Below are 22418 nucleotides of genomic sequence, written 5' to 3' on the forward strand. Positions count from 1 at the left end.
AGTGGATGGAGACCAAAAGCCAAACAAAGAACTTGGAGTTGAGATTGTCACTGCCAACCAGAAGGTGCTGCCTCTGGAGCCAGTGGGAACCCCAGTAGGCCTTCTGGATGTGCAGTACCTCAGTGACAGTGGGACACTAACTATGGTGTCTGCACTCCATTCTCCCCGGGGATTGCTTCTCAGGCTCCAGTCCACAGCATGCTCAGTTTTGTGTGGTGCTGGGAATCCGACCCAGGGCTTTGTGAATGTTAAACAGGCATTGCACCAGCTGAACCACAGCTCCGCCCCATGCATGCCTCTAAGAGCTCTCATCCATAAAGCACTTGCCCACAGCATCCCATTGCCTGAGGTCACCATGGAGACCCCGTGCAGCCTGTGTGAGAGCCTTGGACAATGCCGCTCTCAGGGCAGCGGCACTACCTTCAGCACTATTTGACAGCCGCCAGCACTTTTAAATAAGTCAGCCCTCTCTGGCAAATAAAGCAAGGGCTGTACTGTGTCAACATGGCCTGTTAGTGAGAACCCAGAGTGAGTCAACTGCTGTTGCCCAGAGCCATCGGCTCCGAGAGCCTGGGGAGATTTGGCCTCATTTCCCACAGTGGTCCTGCTGGTGACCTACCCCAAATCCATTTCCTCTGCTTCCTATGAATAAAACAGAGACTTTGTTCAGGTCGACAATGTGCTCTGCAGCTAAAAAAGGCTTGCTTCCTCCTGTACTCTTGAAGTTACCAGGGGCCTTGTGATGAAGTTTAGGCCAAGGAGATACAGGTGAAAGTCCTTGGGCAATGTGATCCTTCCAGAACAAAGGGGCAAACCAGCCACAGTGGCAACACAGCTCTGTAGCCACAGGACTACTGAACAGCCTGGGACGGGTGTTCAGTGACCTGACACTATAAAAGGGGCTGCTTGCTCCTTCCTCTCTCTCTTGGCCTCTCTTGCCTCCTGGTTCTCTTGCTCTCCCACCCCATCCCTCCTCTTCCCCCTCTCCCTTTCCCTCTCTCTCTCCACATGCTTATGGCCGGCCTCTACTTCTCTATTCCTCTCTCTCTCCCTCTCTCTTTCCCTCCCTCCCCCCCCCCTCTCTCTCTCCTACCCTCTTAACTCTCCCATGACCTACCTGAATAAACTCTATTCTGTACTATACCATTGTGTGGCTGGTCCCTCAGGGGGAAGGGATTCCCAACATGGACCCCCCCCCCAGAGGCATCTCCCTTGCCCCCAGACCTCGCCGCATCTCCATGGGCCATATGCCCCCCACTCTCTTCATCCTTCCCCTAACATTGGTGCTGAAACCCGGGACGTCATCTTTTCACAACATCGGTGCCCCGTGACTTTTCCTTTCATTGGTGCCCCGTCATCTTTTCTTACACTCACTGTGCGCTCCTAGAGGAAATCCCAGACAAGCTCATGTTTTAGTGAAGTTCGAGTTTATGCCGAGCAGCTTTTGGAGTTCTCCTTACCCACGTGTCACATGTGGCCCATGGGCTGTTGCACACACAGTGACAGAGGTCACCTGGCCCAGGCATACAGAGGGCAGAGCTGGGCAGAACACTCACCTGTCCGCTCACTACCTTTCACTGCTAACGGAGTGTCATGAGCAAACCAGTCACACTGAGAAGTCTCACAGCTAGAGCAGACTTTCTGACCTCCATGTGACTCAGGTCAGGAAGTCCCATAATGTCCTGGGCACAGAACCAGTCAGTTCACACGCACGTGCACACAGACTGTGCTCCAACTGGCAGCACAGAACACAATGGTTGTGTTCATCAGCCCATTCCATGGTTGGATAAACTGAGGAATTTAGGCAGAGCAGAGATTCTAAGATACCACCTCCTCCCATTATAAGCTGGGCGAGAGAAAAAAACCAGGCCATCTGAGCTCATGTGGCCTACTTTATCTAGCTGCCTTTCTCCCTGCCTGTCCCTCTCCTCCTGCCCTCCTCCACCCCTCTTCTTACAAGATTCACATCCTCACAGATTTATAATATTATGACTCTTAAAAATACAGTTCTGTGGGTATACACGGTGACTGCTAAATGGAGCAAGGTCCACTATGACTCCTTTCTTTGCTTTCTGTCGGAATATTCTTTTCCTTCCAGGCAAGCGTTTTTAGAGTTTCCTTCCAAACATTTTCTAAATTTGAATGTGGCGTCGATGCGCTCCTCTCCCTCAGCTGCATCCGTCTTCATGGAGCATCAGGCACCGGGTGGGAAGTGGTTCCGATGCAGAGCCACTCGGTGAGGGGTAAGTGACTGGGAGGCACAGCATCCGGGGACCCACAACAGCAGAAGCTGGTACCGACCCCAGCACTGAATGGGAAGGGGAAATGTCATGCTAAGGGAGCCAGAGGAGCTTATGCAACTCTGTGTGTGTGTGTGGGGGGGTGTATATGGTGTGTGTGTGTGTGTGTGTGTGTGTGTGTTTGGTGTATGTGTGTGTGTTTGGTGTGTGTGTTGTGTGTTTGGTGTGTGTGTGTGTGTTTGGTGTGTGTGTGTGTGTTTGGTGTGTGTGTGTGTGTTTGGTGTGTGTGTGTGTGTGTGTGTGTGTGTGTGTGTTTGGTGTGTGTGGTCCTGAGGCAGGAGGTAGTGAGAAGACATAGCTCACTCTCCTTTCCTCTTTCCATCTTCTATGGTTGTCTTCTGTGATCAGGAACCAGCGACTGTGCAGAGGGCAGAGGAGTTGGAGAGCTGTAGATTGTGGCAATAGTGGAGTGTTAGCCTTTCGGGAAACAGGGCAGAAGAGATTCTGAAAGATTAAATGAAGAAACCAGCACATTCCCTGTGAGCGCTGACCCATGCCGTTCAATGTCCTCTGATGACAAGGTCCTCTCCTTGTGACAGGGTTTCATGTATCCCAGGCTGCTTCTTTAAGAAGCTAAGCATGACCTTGAACACTTGATCCTCCGTCCGAACCCTCTCCCTGTCCCCTGCAGCACTGTGACGACCGCCATGATGGTTATGTGTTCCTGGAGATGGAACACAGGGCTTTGTGCATGTTGTCTAAGCAGTCTTCCGACTGAGACACATCCCCAGCCCCTAGACAGAGTTCTTACCAGTTAAAAAAGCCACACTCCATGACGAGTCTACAGTTTGTTGTATTTCCATTAGTAATGGGGGCATTTGGATTGATCTCTGATCACAGTTATTCTTCAACATCTGTCGTTTCCCATGCCCTAATCTATGAGATTCTTTCCGTAGCTTACAGGCTTGGAGAACCAGAGAAACACCGGAGGGCAAGCCTTCCTTAGGCCATCCCAAGAGGCCCTGGGAACCACAATGGCCATTAACTGCTCTCTGCCTTTGCTAGATTACAGATGAGGAAGAGCTGGGGAGCACAGGGAAAGACTCTCTGGAGGGAATTGCAGGGCCACGTTTAGGGCCCTGGTGGGGGTAAAGAGTGCCCATGATCACAGGTGCACTCCCCCTTGAGGGCTATTAATAAATGCTAGAGTCTCTGCCTTCAGGACTTCTTGCTGTCTTTCTCCACCCAGAGACTTCTGGGAGCCTGCCAGGGCCCGGGCCACAGGGACCTTGCGCCCCCTGCTGGCCAGAGGGGCATCTGCATTAGCCTGTGCCAGCTGGCATCCACAGATTGTCGGGATTCTGGGCACGCAGACGCTGAGAAGTCCCTTCCTGCCACAAAAATCCCCTAAACTTCTGAGATACTTTGGGGTCAGCTCACTACCATACAGAACAGGGGTGCCACAGCGTCTGTCGCTGTTCTAAATTGGCATACACAGCACAAACTTTAAAATTACATGTTGCTTACACGTGCACACATTCATGTATGTACATGTGTGTATGGATGCATGTTTCTGGGGTCCATCCCATCCACAAGGCTGGGGTTACATGCCTTGCTTTTTGCATTGGTGCTGGGGATGCAAACCCAGGTTCTCTCCTTTATACAAGTATTCTTACCCACCGAACTATCTCCTCAGTCCCTTTGTGTGCTTGTTGGATTTTGTTGCTTCTTTTGTTTCTTAGACAGGGTCTTTCACGGGACCCAGAGCTCACCGACTCAGCTGAACTGGCTGGACAGCCAGGAGATCTGTCTGTCTTTCCTCTCCAGAGCTATGATTACAGGTAAATGTCACCATGCCTGGCATTTTGAATGGGTGCTGGGTCCCCCGCAGTGCCCCAGACCCTGCTCCTTTCCCCTGGCCCTATGCTATTTTGTTTGTCTCTTGACTCTGATTAAAAAAAATATTTTGCTTTAAATTTTACATTTCTATTTGGGGCTCCAACTTCACCAAGTAGTTGTGGCAACTTGCTTACAGTTACTTCAAGTCTGCCATTCCCAGGAATGAGATTCTAGGGGAAGGGTATCAGGGGAGATAGAGCTCTTATGCATGCCACATCTTAGGAGACAGGGAGACCCTCGAGCTCATTGGTCAGCCAGTGTAGCCAATCAGTGAGCTCCAGAGTTCAGGGAGATACCCTGTGTCACAAACAAACAGATTGACAAGGTGGAGAGCAACTGAGGAAGACACATGGTATCCACCCTCGGCCCCATGCACCCCTCGGCCCCCATGCACCCCATATGCACAAGGAAAAGTAGCGAATACAAGTACCATTTCATTCCAAGGCAGACTGGGTGGCGCACGCTCCTCAGGGAGCTGAGTCCTTGGTGCCTCTGGGGAAAGCAGCAGCAGGAAAAACAGCCAGTGAGGCCTAGCTGTGGTCAGAAGCATCACACCTCTGTTGGCTGCTTCCCACAGAAACATGTCCCCCATCCATTCTTCTCTTGATGCTGTAGTGAACAATGTCGCAATAAACAAAGGTGGACAAATGTCTCTGACCTCTGGTGACTTAGAGACCCTCAGCTCCATGTTTAGGATGGGAACAGCTCAACCAGATGGTAGCTCTATTTCTTGTTTGAAGACCTTCCATATTAATTTGTTGTAGCTAAACTAGTTTATATTCCCACTAGCTATGCACAAAAGGTGCATTTACCTCGTCCTTACCAACATTTGTTATGTTTTCTGATGACGGCCGTTCTAGCAGTAATAAGATGAAATCTCAGTGTAGGTTTGATCTGCAGGTAAATTAATATTAATGAATTTTTGTTAGGGTCCAGGAGTCACCTCACAAACCACACGAACACTGATCTCAGTCAGACAGGGATAGTTTATTGAGCATATCCCCCAGGACTGGTCGACCAGGGCCATGGTCCAGATTTGGAAACTGAACCATGACCCCAAGTTAAGATCCTACAGGGTTTTTAAGCTCCAAACTCACACATATCTGTGCCAAGTTACTTCACCAATCAGGGTTAAGGGATGGGGGGTTTCCTTAGGAACATGTCTTCATCGTACACTTATCCTGCTCCCATTGGATGGGGTATTCAACTGTGTCGGGGGACTTCCCTTATCTAATGCTCATGTCCTAACTTGTCTACCAGGATGGGACTTGTCTGACATTCATGTCTAAACTTGCCAACCAGGGTGTCAGTTACCCACATACATGTCGCTTTCTGACAAGTAGGATGTCAGTTCCTAGGGAGGTTTTGGGAACTTAAACTATTGGACCATTACTCAAAATGAAAGTCTTATTCCAAATAGTTTCTTATATTGATGCAGGGAACTGTCTTACGTTGGGGTCTATCCCATGGGCAACTTATAAAGGCAAATACCATAAACACTTATACACAGGCGTGGGAAGTGCTGTTGGGTGGTTGGTTCAGGTCCAAGCTTATTATAGGTAACTATACAAAACAGTTCTACTGACTTCTGTTGTGATTGGTTTCTGTACTGACTGGTTATGCGTCAACTTGACACAGCTGGAGTTATCACAGAGAAGGGAACCTCCCTTGTGGAAATGTTTCCATGAGATCCAGCTGTACGGCATTTTCTCAACTAGTGATCAAGGGGGGAGGGCCCAGCCCATTGTGGGTGGAGCCATCCCTGGCCCAGCCCATTGTGGGTGGAGCCATCCCTGGGCTGGTAGACCTGGGTTCTATAAGAAAGCAGGCTGAGCAAGCCAGGGGAAGCAAGCCAGTAAGTAACATCCCTCCATGGCCTCTGCATCAGCTCCTGCTTCCTGACCTGCTTGGGTTCCAGTCCTGACTTCCTTTGGTGATGAACAGCAATGTGGAAGTGTAAGCTGAATAAACCCTTTCCTCCCCAACTTGCTTCTTGGTCATGATGTTTTGTGCAGGAATAGAAACCCTGACTAAGACAGTTTCCAAGGGCATAGAACATAACAGAATATGTAATCAATCTTGGCATTAGGAAGTTTCCTAGTAACAGCAGAAACATACAAGAAAGTTTCCTTATGATGGCAGGCTAGCCAAGTAACAGTTACCTAGGCCTTAACACCACTCATGTGCTTTCTAAAAGACACCGTGGAACAGCTTCATTTCACAAAGAAGGCTTTTCTTTGGACCCAAGGTATGATACTCTCCCTACTGCAAAGGAGGACACTTAAAAAACAAAAGAAAACAAACAAACATTTGAGGAGATATCCCCATGCCACAGATGGTAAGGAGGAAGCAAAGAAATGTTCATATACATTTTTGGAACCTGAACAGAAAAGAACAAGACCAATCTGAATCAACAGCAGAGGCCAGGATGCAGGAACCTTTAAAGACATGAGCACCTGGGAGGACCTTGGGCAGGACATAGTCTCTAGGCAGAACAGAGAGGTGGATGTCCTGCATTTGGTGGCCCATGGAGATGGGAACATCGTAAGAGAGGCAAAGTTGCTGAGAAAGAAAAGCCTAACCATGAACCGATTCCCTCGAGCTTCCCAACTATAAAACAAAGTCATCATTGTCACCCCAGAACTGCTGAGGATGGCAATGAGGTACAGGGAATAAAAGGTGACATGCTTCCTTGACTGATTTTGTCAATAACCGGTCTGTGATGGTCGCTGTTGGAAGAGCGGTGCTCGAGGACATTTTCCCAAGACACCCCTTCTTGTCTAGGTGGTACTGCAACATAATCCTGACACCCCCTGGGCTACCAGGAAGCAACAAGGCCCCCAGGGATCTAGATTGTCCCAGAGACTCTGAGCTGGGCCGTGGTGGCGCAGGTCTTTAATCCCAGCTCTCCAAAGGCAGAGGTGGGTGGGTCTCTGAATTTGAGGCTTGCCTGGCCTACAGAGTGAGTTTCAGGATAGCCAGGACTACCCAGAGAAACCCTGTCTTGAAAAATGAAACAAAACAAAGAAAAATCAAAGAAAGGTAGGAAGGAAGCAAGGACAAAAGAAAGAGTCTGTAGTAAAGAGTGTTTAGTAGCAGAAAGATGAGCAGGCTCACTGGAAGACAAGCAAGACCCAAGCCTCTCCCTCACAAGATCCAACATGGTCCACACATTCCTATGACTCTCAGCCCCCTTACCTGCTCAAACGTGTCCCAGGCCCATGTTTCCAGAACGCTCTTTCCCAGGTTTCTACCTGGCTCCTCCCATTTTGCATGCCATCATCACTTCCTCTGGACCAGCTCACTTCTACTGCTCTATTTAGGGAGATAGTTGACAGTGCCCCTAGCATTCCTTGTCCCCTGTCCCCTAGCAGGCTTACAATCCCTTCCCATCTGTAGGAATGTAAACATGAAGATTCTTTGAGCCTGGACATGCCACGTACATGCGTGGAAGTCAGGATGATCCATGGGAACTGTTTTGCTCCTGCCTCCATGTGGGTCCCAAAGATCGAACTTAACTTTTCAGGCTTTACCTTTACCCACTGAGCCATCTGATCGGCCCGTGATTCCTAGCCATTCTGTTTCTCTGAAGCTTAGAATAGAGCCTAGTACATGGGTGCCCAGGTGAGGTGGGGGTGGAGATGTGCAGGTATTGTGGTCTGAATGGTCCACATGGACTCATTGGGCCCCGTTGGTGGTGCTGTTTGGGAAGGCTGCGGAACCTTTGTGGTGGCTTGAATAGAAATGGGCCCCAGAGATTCACGAGTTTTGATGCTTGGTCCATAGAAAGTGGCACTATTAGGAGGTGTGGCCTTGTTGGAGGACGTGTCACTGTGAAGGTGGACTTCGAAGTCTCCTATGTTCAAGCCAAACCCAGTGTGGTACTCAGTCTCCTTCTGCTGCCTGCAGATGAAGGTGTAGAACTCTCAGCTCCTTCTCCAGCACCACGTCTGCCTGCACGCCGCCATGTTTGCCACCATGACAATAATGAACTGAACCCCTGAACTGCAAGCCAGCCCCAATTAAATGTCCTTTGTAAGAGTTGTCATCGTCATGTGTCTATTCACAGCAATGAAATCCAATTCCAAACTAAGACAATGCTTGTGGGTCAAAGACTCTCTGGAGGAAGTGAGCCACTGAGACCGGGCTTGTGACCTTCTGGCCTGACCCAGTTTCTGTTGACTCTCTCATTCATGATTTCAGATGCCAGGTGACCAGCTGCCTCAGGCTCCTGATGCCACGGCCTCCTGTCAGCCTATCAGTCAAAGCAAACAGTTCTTCCTGTAGGCTGCTTCTTCTCAGGTGTTTCGTCACAGCAACACAGGAAGGCAGCTTTGTGTGAAGTGCCACCTCCTTGCCTAAGTCCTGTGGTCACTAAAGCCAGGGACAAAGTGACACTAGTAGCAGGGTTTCTCCCCAGTTCCAGTCCCCCTAAAACTCACAATGCTGTGCACAGTGACTAGCGGCCATCTACCCAGCCACACCTTCGCTCAACTGTATCCTCCGGGACCTTCCCAGGTGTGCCTCACACCTGGGATTGTTTTGTTTTTACCCAGAGGAATCCTCCTGTCTCCACCCTCCATAGCACTGGAGTTACAGCTGCTGTTCCCAGTGTTTTACATGGGGGCTGGGGGTTTGAACCCAGGTTCTCATCTTCATGCAGAAAATGCTTTTACCTGTGAAACCATCTGCCCCTTTCCCAGCTGGGTTTTTTTTGGGCATTGCCCCGTGGCAGGGAGTCCATCCTCCACTCTAACATGTGTCTCCTAGGCCCAAACTTGTTGGATGCTCTGTGGATGCTGAGATGAGGTAGTAATTGCCTCTGCTCTTTTTCCCTGGCCTAACTTATCTCTAGGCCCGAGCCTCCCTGCAGACTGGGGGCACTACACACTTCTTACTCAAGAAAGGAAGCGATGGTAGGCTGCAGACCAGGCTGAATACTGCAAAATGCGGGCACAGAGCCTTCTGTGTAAGTCAAGGCCACAGAGCTAGAGCCAATACTCAAGGAAGCTGCACAGCCCAAGGCCAGTGGCCGTTTGCTACCCTGCTCACATATTCTATATCCCGCAAGCTACGTGCAACTTACCTTACCCAACTTAACTTACTTACCTTGTTTAAAAATAAGCCCAATACTTTCAGTCTTTAGAAACTGCGCATGGGTCTTACCAGCTGACCTCCTCAGAGTTTTGTAATGTGGCTTGCATAAAGCAGGTGTTCAAGAGATGCTCTTGGCCCATAGGCCTCGCCTCACAGTGTGTCTTCCTACCTCTGCTCTTGCTCCACCTCCCCATTCACTGTCTCTGAACACCTATGTTGGGCCAGGCGCCCAGCCAGGTTTGGAAAAATGGCCCGGCCTTGCCCGCCAGCCATTCACAGCACAGTTGGGAGAGCCAGACAAGTTGCCAGACAGACTACAGTGTGGAGGAGAAAAAAGTACGGGCAGCCGGTGCCAGGCTGCCATGGGAACGGAGGGGCGGAGGGGTGGGCCTGCGAACACAGCTCCTGCGCATGCCTTGCAGCTTCTCAAAGACACGGGTGTGAAAGTGGGGGGAGGGTTGAAAGAGGAAGAATTCGCTTTCTTAGTCCCTCGGTGCTAAACTTCCGAGGAGGAAGATATAATGACATTCTTAAATACTCACAAAAGAGGTGGTATTAATTTCTCTCTCTTTCTCTCTCTCTCTCTCTCTCTCTCTCTCTGTTGTATACATGTTTGCATGTGCATAACGGCACATGTGAACATTTGAATGTATGTGCACATGGAGGGCTGAGGTTGATGCTAGGAATCTTCCTCCAGCATTCCTCCGAGGTATTCACTGAGTCAGGGTCTCTCAATCAAACCCAGAGTTCACTGATACGGCTAGTCTCAATACCCAGCTTGTTCTGGAGAGCTCTATCTCCTCCTTCCAAGGCTGGGACTACAGGTGGCTTCCATGTCCACACAGAATTTCCCCAGGTTCTAGAGAATCCAAACTTGGGTCAAATGCTTTAGCCACTGGGCCACCCCTCATCTCCCTCCCCCTGCCCCAGTCCTTTGTCCCAGGGAGCTCAGTGCTTCCTGGTGAGTTTGGAAACAGTATCATCCAGCACTAGGCTCTGCAAACCCATGTGCAGATGCTGCAGGGCACCAGAGGAGAGAAAGCACAGTGAAATGTGACCCTGGAGCTGGTTCAGGCCCACATATACATTCATACAAATAAATATTTATAAGAGGAGAAAAAATTTGTTCGTGACCCTTCGAGATATATAGTTGGAGAGCTACCAAAATGGTAAAGGGTTAGGTCACGAAGCTTCAGTTCAACTTTTCTATGAGAAGCCCACGCCTGCACTTGGATTTCTCATCCTCTCCTTAAGCCACTTTCTATTAACCCTTGTGCTTAAATCTATGTTATGTTTTCTTCCTGGTAAACTCTAGCTCTGATCCATACTTTCTCATCCTGTGTCTTAGAGTTTCCATTGCTGTGATAAAAATACCATGACCAGAAAGCAAGTCGGGGAGGAAAGAGTTTATTCAGCTTACACTTCATTACTGGAGAAAGTCAGGACAGGAACTCAAGCAGGGCAGGAATCTGGAGGCAGGAGCTGATGCAGAGGCCATGGAGGAGTGCTGCCTACTGGCTTGTTCCACATGGCTTTCTTATAGAACCTGTCTTAGTTAGGGTTTTACTGCTGTGAACAGACACCATGACCAAGGCAACTCTTATAAAGGATGACATTTGATTTGGCTGGCTTACAGGTTCAGAGGTTCATTCAGTCTGTTATTATCAAGACAGGAGCATGACAGCATCCAGACAAACAGGTGCAGGAGGCTTTTGAGTCTTCCAGTGAAAATGATTCCCCAAGCCAGTTTACCCCCGATGTGGGATTATTCAGAGCAGTTCTTTCAGACTCTGGGTACTCACACACCACCAGGAGAGAAACTGTGAGGACAGCAGTTTCAGAACTCGGGATGTGCGTTCTCGGGTGGACCTACAGGCCAGCACTCAGGTCCAGCTTCTAAAGCTATCTATTTCTGCTCTCCGCGTCCTCTTCATGGATGGATTGCAGGAGTGACATGCTGGACCTCGGGATGAAAAGTTGACTGAAATCTACTCAAAACTCCTGGGAGAGTCCATCCTATACCACTACTTCCTATTTGGTCACCAAGTGACCTGGGCAGGATCCCCAGTCGCTGGGAGCCTTTGCTGTCCAGGAAAGTGTGCTGATAGGATCTCATCCAGGAATGAGTCCATGCCCTAGCCTTCCCTCAACACTGTGATGCGGGTGAATTATTTAGCCTCTCTGAGCTGCTTCTTCTCCACTGTATCCGAAGGAAAACACCCTGCTTTCTTTTGTGCACATGTAGATGTGTGCTTGTCTGTGTGCAGATCTGTAGGTACACGTGGAAGCCTTAGGAATGGATTCCCAAACGGCAGGAGTTGGTCACTCACCGTGGGTCTTTGAAGGTTATACTCAGTCTATTTCCTGGTGGTCTCTCTGCTTCCTAGTCCACTGTTTCCGTTTCATTTCTGTTGCTGTAATAAAATGTTCTGACAAGAGCAACACCTGATGTTCCCCAGGAGCCTCCATGTTTTTTCTGAGGTAACGTTGCTCTCTGGTCTGGTGCTCCTCCATTCACCTAGGTTGGCCCGCAGGGATAGCTTGACTCCACCTCCTCAGGGCTGGGATTATGAGTACACACTAACACACCAGCTTTTTTTTTTAATATGGATGCTGAGGATCAAACTCAGGTCCTCGGAATTGAACAGCAAGTACTTTATTTAGTCACTGAGCTGTGTCCCCAGCCCAGATGCCTATGTTTCCTTTGAGGAGTTTTGTGGCAATTAGATAAAGAGATAGCCTGACTCCTGGTTCGGAAACTATAATACTGTTTCTGGGATAAGCTCCAGTGTTGAGTTGGGCAGAATAAGGGGAAGGAAAGTCATCTCCATGGGATGTCAAGAGCCATCTCTGCTGAGGGCCACCTCAGCTTTAGCCTTGTCAGAGAGCCTGTTCCTCTTATAGGCACACAGACGTCAAGACTGCAACTTCAAGCTTTCTTCCGTGGCCACAGCTTACTGGTCTCCCTGGTTGTCCCAGACCTCGATCTGGGTCTTCCTTAAGCTGTCCCCGGATTAACATAACAAATCCTTCCTTTATTCATCTAAGGGCCTCATCACAAGGCCAAACCAAATCAATTCATATGTATGCAAGCATGTCCCCAACAGCTGCCACAGGCTTAGGCAACAGATGGTGTCTGACATTCGTTAGGTTGGCAGGGACAGCCTCAGAGGCCACTGAAAATGGATAGAACAGGAGTTGGGAGGTGGAGGAGGCACTGAAGGCAGGGTGAAGCAGTTTGGGCCAACTCCTGGAAACTCTCACAGCCTGTGAGCTGGCTACAGACCAGGACATTTGCACACATGTCCCCTATGGGGTGACATCCGGACTTCATTACTGAAGCACTTTTCCCCAAGGACCAGGCAGGACAGTCAGTGTGCCAGATGCCAAGCAGGCAGGTCTGGACCTGAGAAGGGTGTTTGAGGGGAGGCTCCATCATTAGCTAGAGGCAAGATCGGACGGTCCCTTTTGGACTGCCTTACCCAGAGGGGACAAGGCTGGGCTTGAGAGGTCTGGCTGCAGCAGCCTCTGCTGCATGGCCCCCTGGGAAAGGTTACACTGAAACGACAGCCCAGACACTGCTGTGACTTGGATCTGAGACTGTGTCTTAACCGCCCTGAGCTGGTGGGACTATTTTGAGAGACGGAAGCCTGAGGAATGGAGGTTAAGCAGGTAGGACTTGGTCACTCTGGGTGAGCCTTTGAAGGTTATACCCAGTCTGCTTCCTGTTGGGCTGTTTCCTGGTACACAGTTCCAGTCATCATTTCTGTTGCTGTAATAAAATGCCCTGAGCAGAGGGCATCTTGTAGGGTGGTTATTTGGCTCACAGTCCTGGGCTACTGTCCACCACCGCAGGGAAGTCTCGGGCAAGCTGGACACAGCTTGCACTAGTTACTTTTCTATCCCTGTGATAAAACACCACCATCAAGGCAGCTGATAGAAAAACGGATTTATTTGGATTTACACTTCCAGAAGAATAAGAATCTATCACTGCCACAGTGAGGAAACATGGCAGCGGCAAGTATACCAGCTGGAGAGACGCTGAGGGTCACACACTTAACTCCAAACAGAGCAGAGGGGGTGAACTGGGAGGGGCATGTGGCTCTCAAACTCCCAACCCCCTCTGTGGCTAATCTTGGTTGTCAACTTGACTACGTCTGGAACTAAAACCCCAAAATGAAGGGCACACTGATGCTTTGTTTGGTTTGGTTGTTTGTTTTGCTTAATTTAAAGTAGGAAAAGTTCACTTCTCACTTGGCTCTTTGGCGAAGGAACACATACTTTTAATCTAGATGTTTCGAGTTGGGAAAAGACACACCTCTAATCCAGATCTGACCCGGGCCATACCTTCTGCTGGAAGCCTATATACAGACATGGGAGGAAAGGTTTTGCTCTCTGCCTGCTTACCCTCACTTCCCAGCACATCTGCCCCATCACATTAGGGCCGATTTCTTTGGGATTCCGGAGAACACTGAAGACCAACTGACACGTCCAGCTTCATGGACTGAACAACTACTGGTTTCTTGAACTTTCTTTTCACAGCTAGCCATTGTTGGATTATCTGGACTACACCTGTAAGTCATTAATAAGTTATATATTCATATATATATATATATATATATATATATATATATATATATATATATATATATATATATGTATGTATTCATTCCTTAAGTTCTATTACTCTAGAGTACCATGACTAAACACACTCACCTTCAGTGACATACTTCCTCAGGAAGGCTGCGCCTCCTCAACCTAGCTCAAACAGTCCCAGCAACTAAGGACCAAGTACTCAAATGCCTGAGAATTTGGGGTTCATCTCACTCAATGTTACACCACAGCCACAGGTGGGGAACAGGAAACCTAAGGCTAGTTTCCTGTTTGCTATCAGCTGGCTTTAGCTCTTACCAGTCACGCTGTGTCTTTCTAAATCAACTAGCCATCAAGACACTCCCCACAGCCATGCCTTCAGGCCAACCTGAGCTGGACAGTTCGGCTGAAACTGTCCTCCTAGGTGACTTGGGATGGTCAGAATTGTCCAAGCACATCCACAGTGAAGTGAGCAGCCAGTACTGGAACCATGAACTGAGCTTCTCCAACACGCCATCACTGCCACAACGGACTAAAAGCCACTCAAAGGTATGAGCTACAGTACGCCGATACTTCCTTCCTGATACCACTTCTATGACAGTCACTCATTCAGCAAACACTCTCTGAACGCTGACTGTCAGGGGCAGGAGCAGGGAGAGGTCAGTGCTGCCCACTGCCGCTCTTCTAAGGGCACCAGGCCGGGATGAGGCCAGTATACATAAATGGGCGGGAGACAGATCAGCCAGTAAAGCGTTATGCAAGCACGAGGACCTGAGTTTAGATGCCCAAAGTTTACACAGAAAGTGCTGAGCCAGGGGAAGGAGACATGACTCAGTAGTTAATGACGTGACCCAGAGTGGCTGCTCTTCCAGAGGTTCAGGTCCCAGCTCTCCATAGCTCTAGTTCCAAGACATCCAACATCTTCTATTGGCCTCTATAGGTACCAGGCACACATGCAGTTCACATATATACATGTAGGCAAACATTCATATACAATGAATAAATAAATAATTTGTTAAATGCTGAATACGGCAGCGGGCTTCAGACAGCTAATCTGAGAGGATGAGTTTCGGGTTCAGTGGGAGACCCTAACTCAAAAACTGAAGAGATCAGGAAAAGACGAATGACATTACTGTGCAGACTCCACATGCATACACACATATGTTCACATGCACCCTCATGTCCATATGCACTAACAAATATACCACACCTTGACACACACACACACACACACACACACACACACACACACACACGTGCGTGCATGCACATGAGAGGCTCTAACTGTAGTTTGGGAATGTCCTTTAGGGCATGTCTGCTATTCCTTATCACAGCCACCAGAGATTCCGTAAGTGCCACGCCAGGCTAGCTCACACGTAGCCACTTCCTGACAACTGTGCCTTTGGCAATGACAGGGAAAAATGATGTTCAGCCTCAGGTTTCAACTCTGGGCCAGACACTGTGTCAAAGGGTTTTATAAATAAAGCTTGTGATAGGAAAGAGGTGGGCATTTCCACCATTTCCCCTACTTTCACATGGGGGAAACTGAGGCACGGAGAGATCAACATGCCCAGAATATCAGGCTGCAGAGGCAGATATTTTATTTGTGTGTGTGTGTGTGTGTGTGTGTGTGTGTGTGTGTGTGTGTGTGCACCTGTGCTTGGTATTGGTGCCCAAGGAAGCCAAAGGACTTATTACTGTCAGATATCCGGGAGCTAGAATTACAGGCAGAGTGAGTCACTTTATGTGGATGCTGGGAACTGAATTCAGATCCTCTGGAAGAGCAGCCAACGCTCTTTACTCTGACCCCAGAACCTGTACCTTAATTGGGCTGTCTGGCTTCAAGGCGAAGGCTGCCTGAGCGGTACCTGTAGATCTTTTCTAGAGCACACCAGGACTCTCGCTTCAACTCTCCCCTGCCTTACCAATTAGATCTGTGTGGAGCTCACAAGGACAGAGTTAGAAGGGACATTGCTACCTGCTGGGTTTAGATCTGCTATAAACCATCTCAGGAGCTTAAGCTCAGGGACAAAGAGAGAGAGGGGGGAGCCCTTGCTGCTATGGAAGAGGGCAATGGCCTTGATCTTTTCCTGTTGGGATGGCTGTTCCTGGTTGTCAACTTGATTCCATCTGGAAGGAACTACAATGCAGAAATGGAGGGCTCACCTGTGATCCAGACCTTGAGGTTGCTAGACGGGTTTCCGACCTGGATCTTGACTTGGAGATCTTGAGACACAGTGGCCATGAAAATTTTAGGCCCAGGCAAGGTAGTGCACACCTTTAACTCCAGGAAACACAAATATCATTTACAGACATGGTATTGTTATGTGGGTCAACCCTTTAGATTTAGGGACCAGGGTATGTCTTCTAGGAAGACCTCTCTGCCCTTTCAACCCGAGCTGAATTAAACCCTCTCTCCTGAGCTCCTTCAAGCATCTCCCATGATCTGGTCTCATAGGTTATCAATCAGGTGTGAGTGTGGAACTGAGAGCTACCCGAGGGCAGGGGTGAGGCCCTAGGAGCTCATATGTCTGCCTGAATGAGGGAGCAATACTGTTAGTTGAGGCCCCTTGAGATTAGACAACCAGAGGGAGAACAGGAGGTGGAAGGCCTATGAATGACCAAGCAAAAGGGGTGGGAAGTGCCTATGGGACAGGACACATCTTCTTCAGTCACTACATTTTAACTTTTGTGTTTCTATATGCCACAAGTATGTGGGTGCCCAAAGAGGTCAAAAGGTGTTGAATGCCCTGGAGCTGGAGTTATTGGTGGTTGTGAGCTGCCCATTGTGGATGCTGGAAACTGAACTTGAGACCCCTGGAAAAGCAGCAATCGGTAATCACTGAGCCGTCTCAACAGCCCCGCTGCCACCCTTTTTAAAGATTTACCTAGAAATCCCTAAACAGGTGGGTGCTTGGTCAATGAGCCTCGGGAATCCACTTGTCACTGACTCCCCAGTGATAAGCCTGGCTTCTTTTCTTTTTTTAAATGTGGGTTTTCCGGATCAAACTTGAGTTCCCATACATGCAAAGCAGGCATTCTAGTGACTGAAATACCCAAATCCTGGTATCGGAGGCCAGAGAACAAGCCCAGAAACCAGAGTTCTCTGAAAGGTTTCCTGGCATGGGGGGTTTCAGAGTCACGGTTCCCACCGGAGGAAGCTGCCTTAGGGACACTGGCATGTGCCCACACACAGCTTCGTGTGAATGTGCTGATGGACGGATCTAGGTGGCTAGAGATGCCAGGGAAATCTGTTCCCGCTGCAGCTTTTAGGAGATTTTCATGGCTTCCAGACAAAAGGTTGGCCACACCCCATGAATGCAGGAACAGAAGCTGGGAAGTCAAGGTCCATTACTTTGAGGGTAAAGTTTAGGCCCCCTATGAATTCGGATTATGCACACACACACACACACACACACACACACACACACACACACACACACAGGTTATGAGGTGGGGCAGGGGGTGGAGAGAACATTAGCTAAGACTCTTGGAGCTGGGAGCCATGTAACGCACACGGGCAATTCTATGAGTGGAGACAAAGATTTTGACCAGGGGCAGGAGAGAGAATAAGCTATTTCACGGACTAGTTTCCACCCCACCCAGCTCCAGCTTCCTGGATCGGTGTTTTCGGCTGTTACAAGAAGAAACTTAAGGCTGGATCTTTTCTTTTTTTAAAGAGGTCTACTTAGGTCATAATTCTGGAGCTTCAGGAAAATATCACCTGCTTCTTTCTGCCCATCTCTGCTGGTACCTTGAGGACGGTGTCACAGAAGAGGGCAGAACATCAGGAAGCCGGTGGGAGGGGAAGGACCGGCTCTTTGAGATAGGGTGTTGGCCTAGCTCAGTCTCTGGAATCATCACTACGTAACCCATGTTAGCCTCTAACCCCTCTGCTTCAGCCTGCCAAGCGCTCGGGATCACGGTGTGAGCCACCGCGCCTGGATTTTTGTCATTCACTATGTAGCATAGGCTATCCTCAAACTAGTAATCCTCCTGCCCAAACCTCCCAAGTGCTGGGATTCTGGGTGTGGACCATCACACTCCTATTCTAACAACCTGTGCTTGGTGTGGTGGTGCATCTGCAGGGCCAGCCACTCAGGAGGCGGAGCTGGCAGGACCACTTGAACTCAAGAGTTTAAGAGCACCCTGGGCAACACAGTGAGACCTTATACCAAAACCTGAAGCAAACCAAAGCCTTAGTTACTGTGTCTGCCAGAGCTCACAGTGCAAGACCAACACAAATCCTGCCTGAAGATGTCGCCCCAGGGGCTCATCACCTTGCTCCGCCTCTTAAAGGTTCCCTACTTTCAACACTACCACAGTGGAGACGCAGCTTCCATATTTCAACCCTAGCACTTGAGCAAACAACTAGAGAGGCCTGTTACCACCATCTTGGTTCCTGGCAAGATTAAGATGGTGTAGTGTTAAGTGCCAAGAAGATGAAGCCTGTGGTGTCCAGACTTTTCCATCTGGGGGGTCGATATACCAACAGCAGTGACTGAAGAGATACCCCAGAGTCTGTGGAGTGTTGTTAGCCAGGATGGAGGGCCATTCATCCCCAAAGTACTTTATCCATCTGTCCTAGTTAGATTTGTCAATTTGACAAAGCCTGCAGTCATGAGAACGGAAAGCCTCAACCGAAGAATTGCCTGGATCAGATTGGTGGGTGTGTGTGTTTATCTCCACTGTTAACTGATGGAGAGGCCAATTGTTGATGGTAACACCATCCACAGGCAGGTAGCCCCTTGGGTTGTATAAAAAAAGCCAGCTAAGCAACAGCCTGTCAGTCAGTCACCTGGAAGGCAGCATTGTTCTATGGTGCCTGCCTCCAGGGCTGACTGGAGTTCCTGTTCTGACTTCCCTCAAGGATGCATTGTGTATGACCTGGAAAAGTAAACCTCTCCTCCTACAGTTGCTTCTGCTCAGAGTACTTTAATCACATCAACAGAAGAGAAAACCAGAACACCGTGTGTTTATCGGGCCCATATTGTACACTGTTTTAGAGTCCCTTGTCCTCCAGAGTTCAGCCTGTCATGCCCAGGGGAAGGACCTATGGCTGGCAACACACTCAGCTCTAGACTGCATACAAAGTCTGAGCAGAAGCCAGTGGTATCCCACCCTGCCATTCTTTAGCCTGCTTGGTTCACCCACCTTTAAGGTGTTTTGCCAGCCACCATAGTGCCCTTCCTTCGGTGTGGCCTAGTCCCTTTCCCCCGAGTTACACTGGGCCCAGGCCGTCAAGACTGCCCCAGGGAAGAGATCATTTCCAAAGAGAAGATGACATAAATGGCCAAGTTAGGCCTGGCTCTGTGATCACAGGTCTCCTCATCCTGCCCAGCTAGGGCCTCCTGTCCAAGGACTAAAGGTGAGGAATAAATTAGCTCTTTGACATCAGGTAGACTGGGTAGTTCTCCACTGCAGGAAAGGGTTGATATATCAGAAACATGTCTAGTGGTGACTCATGGTTTGACTTCCACAGCCCATTAGAATCCAGAGACCCCGAGGGAAGAAAGGCTTGTTTATTTATGCTGCTTTCTAACAGGGTCTCAAGTTCATGATCTCACACAACCCTACAACCAGTCCTTCCTGCTTCACAGTTGAGGTAAACAAGACTCAAGATTCATACAGGGACTCAGCTAGAGTCCGTTCGAGGTGAGGACAGAGTTGAGTTGTTTAACTCCAAAGATGGTCACTGTTCTGACCCTGGGCTGTGGACGCCACCACAGCAAGAGATTCCTCCAGACTTCATCATGGGGCAGTACCCATGTGAGCCAGGACGGCCGCGTAGCTGGGATTCTCAGAAGCGGCCTGGGCTGACTGTCGCCCTCCACATCTGTTGGAGAGAGTCCCGCCGGGTAGTGTAGGGCAAATGGTTGATGCGGAACCAGTGTCTGGGGACAATGTTCCCACTTGGTGTGTACAGCTTTTCCCCTTGTTTGCCCAAAAGGCTGCGTAGGGCTAAGTTACCTGACAGAATCTTCTCATAGAATTCCACTCCACCCTGGACATAGGCTGCAGACAGAGAGGCTGTGCGGCGGTCCAGCCAGTCCTCCAGGGCGACCGTGAGGGAGTCTTTGGAAAAGGTGTAGGCCACGTAGCCTACCACTATTGCCACCAAGTTGAAGGCAGCTCGTAAGCTCATGGGGCCTCCATAGAGCCCCAGGGCATGTTTGGCACTCACGCTTATTGCCCATGTTCCTGCCAGGCAAGCAGGGGCTGGCAGGGTCTGTAGGGTAGCCACGCCGCTCTCCAGGTATACCACCTCCTTGGCCAAAGCAAACTTCTGGGCATTGTGAGACAGGGTCAGGGCATCTCTTAGCCTGGTGCCTGCCGGGCTTTGCCAATCCACTCTTTGCCCATGTATGATCACAGTGTGGTCAATGTTGATCAAAGGGCCACACTGGAAGATGGCAGGGATTCCCACCACAGCCCCAGCAGGCAACCGAGGAAAGCCGGCACTCACGGGCTGGAAGGTGAAGGCGGTGAAAGGCTTGTAGCAGTGACCTGAAGGGACCCCTATGTCCTTTAGCACCTCTTGGAAGAGGCTCCCCAGCTGAGGGGAAAGGGGAGCTGGCTGGCCCTGAGGCCAGTACTGGTAGAGCCACTGGACTATGGGATCTGGGAAGAGGTGAAATGAGATTTGAACCCCAAACAGGCCTGTACAGGAACCCAGCAACAGGCTTGTTCTGTGTCTCTGTATAAAGGCTGCAGCCCTCCACAGAGGGCCTGCCATGAGGCCGAGAATGAGAAGTCAGTCAAGGGTTCTGTGGTTGCGGACTACACAGCCTCCGGGGCCACGCCGTTCTTAAAGGAAGTGACGCTTCATTGTGGCCGAGAGTGTGGGTTTCACCGAATCAGTTCTTCATCTGACAGTCAGGTGTGAAGCAACTGTGACGGGTAAACAGAGAGGGAACAGGTCAGTGTTCCGCGTGGCGGACATCCTCTGGCGGTGGCTAGATGCAGCACTAAGTACTCAACGGGCTCACTCCATCCACCACCCATCCCTAGCTGACTTACGAATGAACCACGTGTTTAATTCACACGGCACCTACTATACACTAGACAGGGTTCCGAGACCACTGCACATATAGCTGTACCTCAGTGGCCACAATCGTTTAGTTCCAGGATTCCCCACAGATATCAAAATCCAAAGGCCACCAGATGCTTTATAGAAATAGCAGAGCTCTGCATATTTCCTCCCGTGTACATATGCCCAGCTCTCACATACTTTAAATTATCTCCATACTACTTCCTATACCTACGACAACACGCGACATACAGGGCTAGACTCTGCTAAAACGTCTGCATGCTCAGCAGACAGTTCTTCCTGCAGACCTGCGGTTCTCGGCTGATTGAATATGCATCCGTGGACACACACAGCCAACCGTACAGACAATACCCGTAATACTAATAGACACGGGGAAGATGTAAACACACGTTTATACATAAATGCACACTACACGTGCGGATCCTTAGCGGATTAGATTCAAAATCCCCAAACATTCCAAAATCTTCACATGCTCATCTAGCTAAAAAGGCTTCGTATTGCTACTGTCTATGTTCTAAGTACCTCTGCATCGCTTACAGCTCCCACCACAACGAAAATGCCCCTTATGCAGTTGTGATGCTATGGGACAGCTGGACAGGTGTACTGATCAGAATCCCAGGTAGCAGTGTCATGGCTGAGCAGTGTTCCACCTTCACCAAGCTCCTATGGTTGAGGCCACGACTTCATTATCTTAGGAGGTGGCTGTATTTGGAGCTTGGGCACCTTATTTTGTCAGTGATTATGTCTCTAATTATGACTGTTACTTATCTTTGGATAAAATTTCACTTCATTCCTATCTCCGCGAAGCGTTTAACTAGCAATGTACTACCACAAACAAAACGCAGGGTTCTACATCGAATAATTTAACTCATTCTTTCCAAGAGGAACGCTGTGCCTAGAAAGGACAGGGGTCCTTGGGAGGGAACCACAAAAGCTGTCCCGGGTTGGCCGCTGAGTATCGCAGTTGGCCTAGAGGCGGGTGTAGGATTCTGGCTTTAGAAGAGTTCCCAACGTGATTCTGCCCTGACACACACAGGGCGGACAGACACGGGGCTGCTTCCAACCACCGGCACATGACTGAACCCGGAAGCTGGACATCGGAGAGCTCGCCTGCTCACAGCCAAGAGCCAGAGCTTACCTCTTTAGCAACCTTGGAACACGTCGCTCCCGCACCGGACTGGGCAGGCGCAAAGCACGCCGGTCTGGGAGCCTCCGGGGGCGGGCCCTTTGTGGGCGGGGCTTGGTGGCGCTTCGCTCCGGTCCTGGCTGCTACCTCCTTGGGAGTCATTTCTCTAAGTTCTTGTTCAGTGGGGAGGAGGAGCAGCTTGAGCACTTCGTTTATCCAATTTAATCGTGAAGTGGCGCCCAGAGGACCTAAGATAGAGACCTGCTGGTCCGGACCTCTGTCGGCGCAGAATTAAGTATCTGTGTTGTACGCTGGGAGGAGAGCTAAGCTTACTGAGAAAAGCAAGAACAAAAAGATCTGAAATTTGCTACCAACGATCGCTGTCAAATGACTTTGTGAGGCATGCAGGAAG

The 22418-nt window shown here is 49.6% G+C and overlaps 1 protein-coding gene across 1 annotated transcript; it reads right to left on the reverse strand.

Annotated features, from left to right (window-relative positions):
- Positions 1-19352: 19352 nt before the first annotated feature.
- On the reverse strand, positions 19353-22054 carry TMEM177 (transmembrane protein 177). The gene is made up of 2 exons (XM_080917876.1): positions 22019-22054; positions 19353-20720 (listed from the first exon to the last, which is right to left on the reverse strand). Exon 2 carries the CDS (start codon positions 20563-20565, stop codon positions 19630-19632), a length of 936 nt encoding a protein of 311 aa, XP_080774002.1. The 5' UTR covers positions 20566-20720; positions 22019-22054; the 3' UTR covers positions 19353-19629.
- Between the last annotated feature and the right edge of the window lie 364 nt (positions 22055-22418).

This window comes from Micromys minutus (assembly GCF_963924665.1).
Source record: "Micromys minutus genome assembly, chromosome: 6".
Classification (NCBI taxonomy): domain Eukaryota; kingdom Metazoa; phylum Chordata; class Mammalia; order Rodentia; family Muridae; genus Micromys; species Micromys minutus.

What these genes read in the sequence shown, in the direction of transcription:
- TMEM177 (XM_080917876.1), bottom strand. Translation starts at nt 20,565, where the DNA reads ATGGCAGGCCCTCTGTGGAGGGCTGCAGCCTTTATACAGAGACACAGA.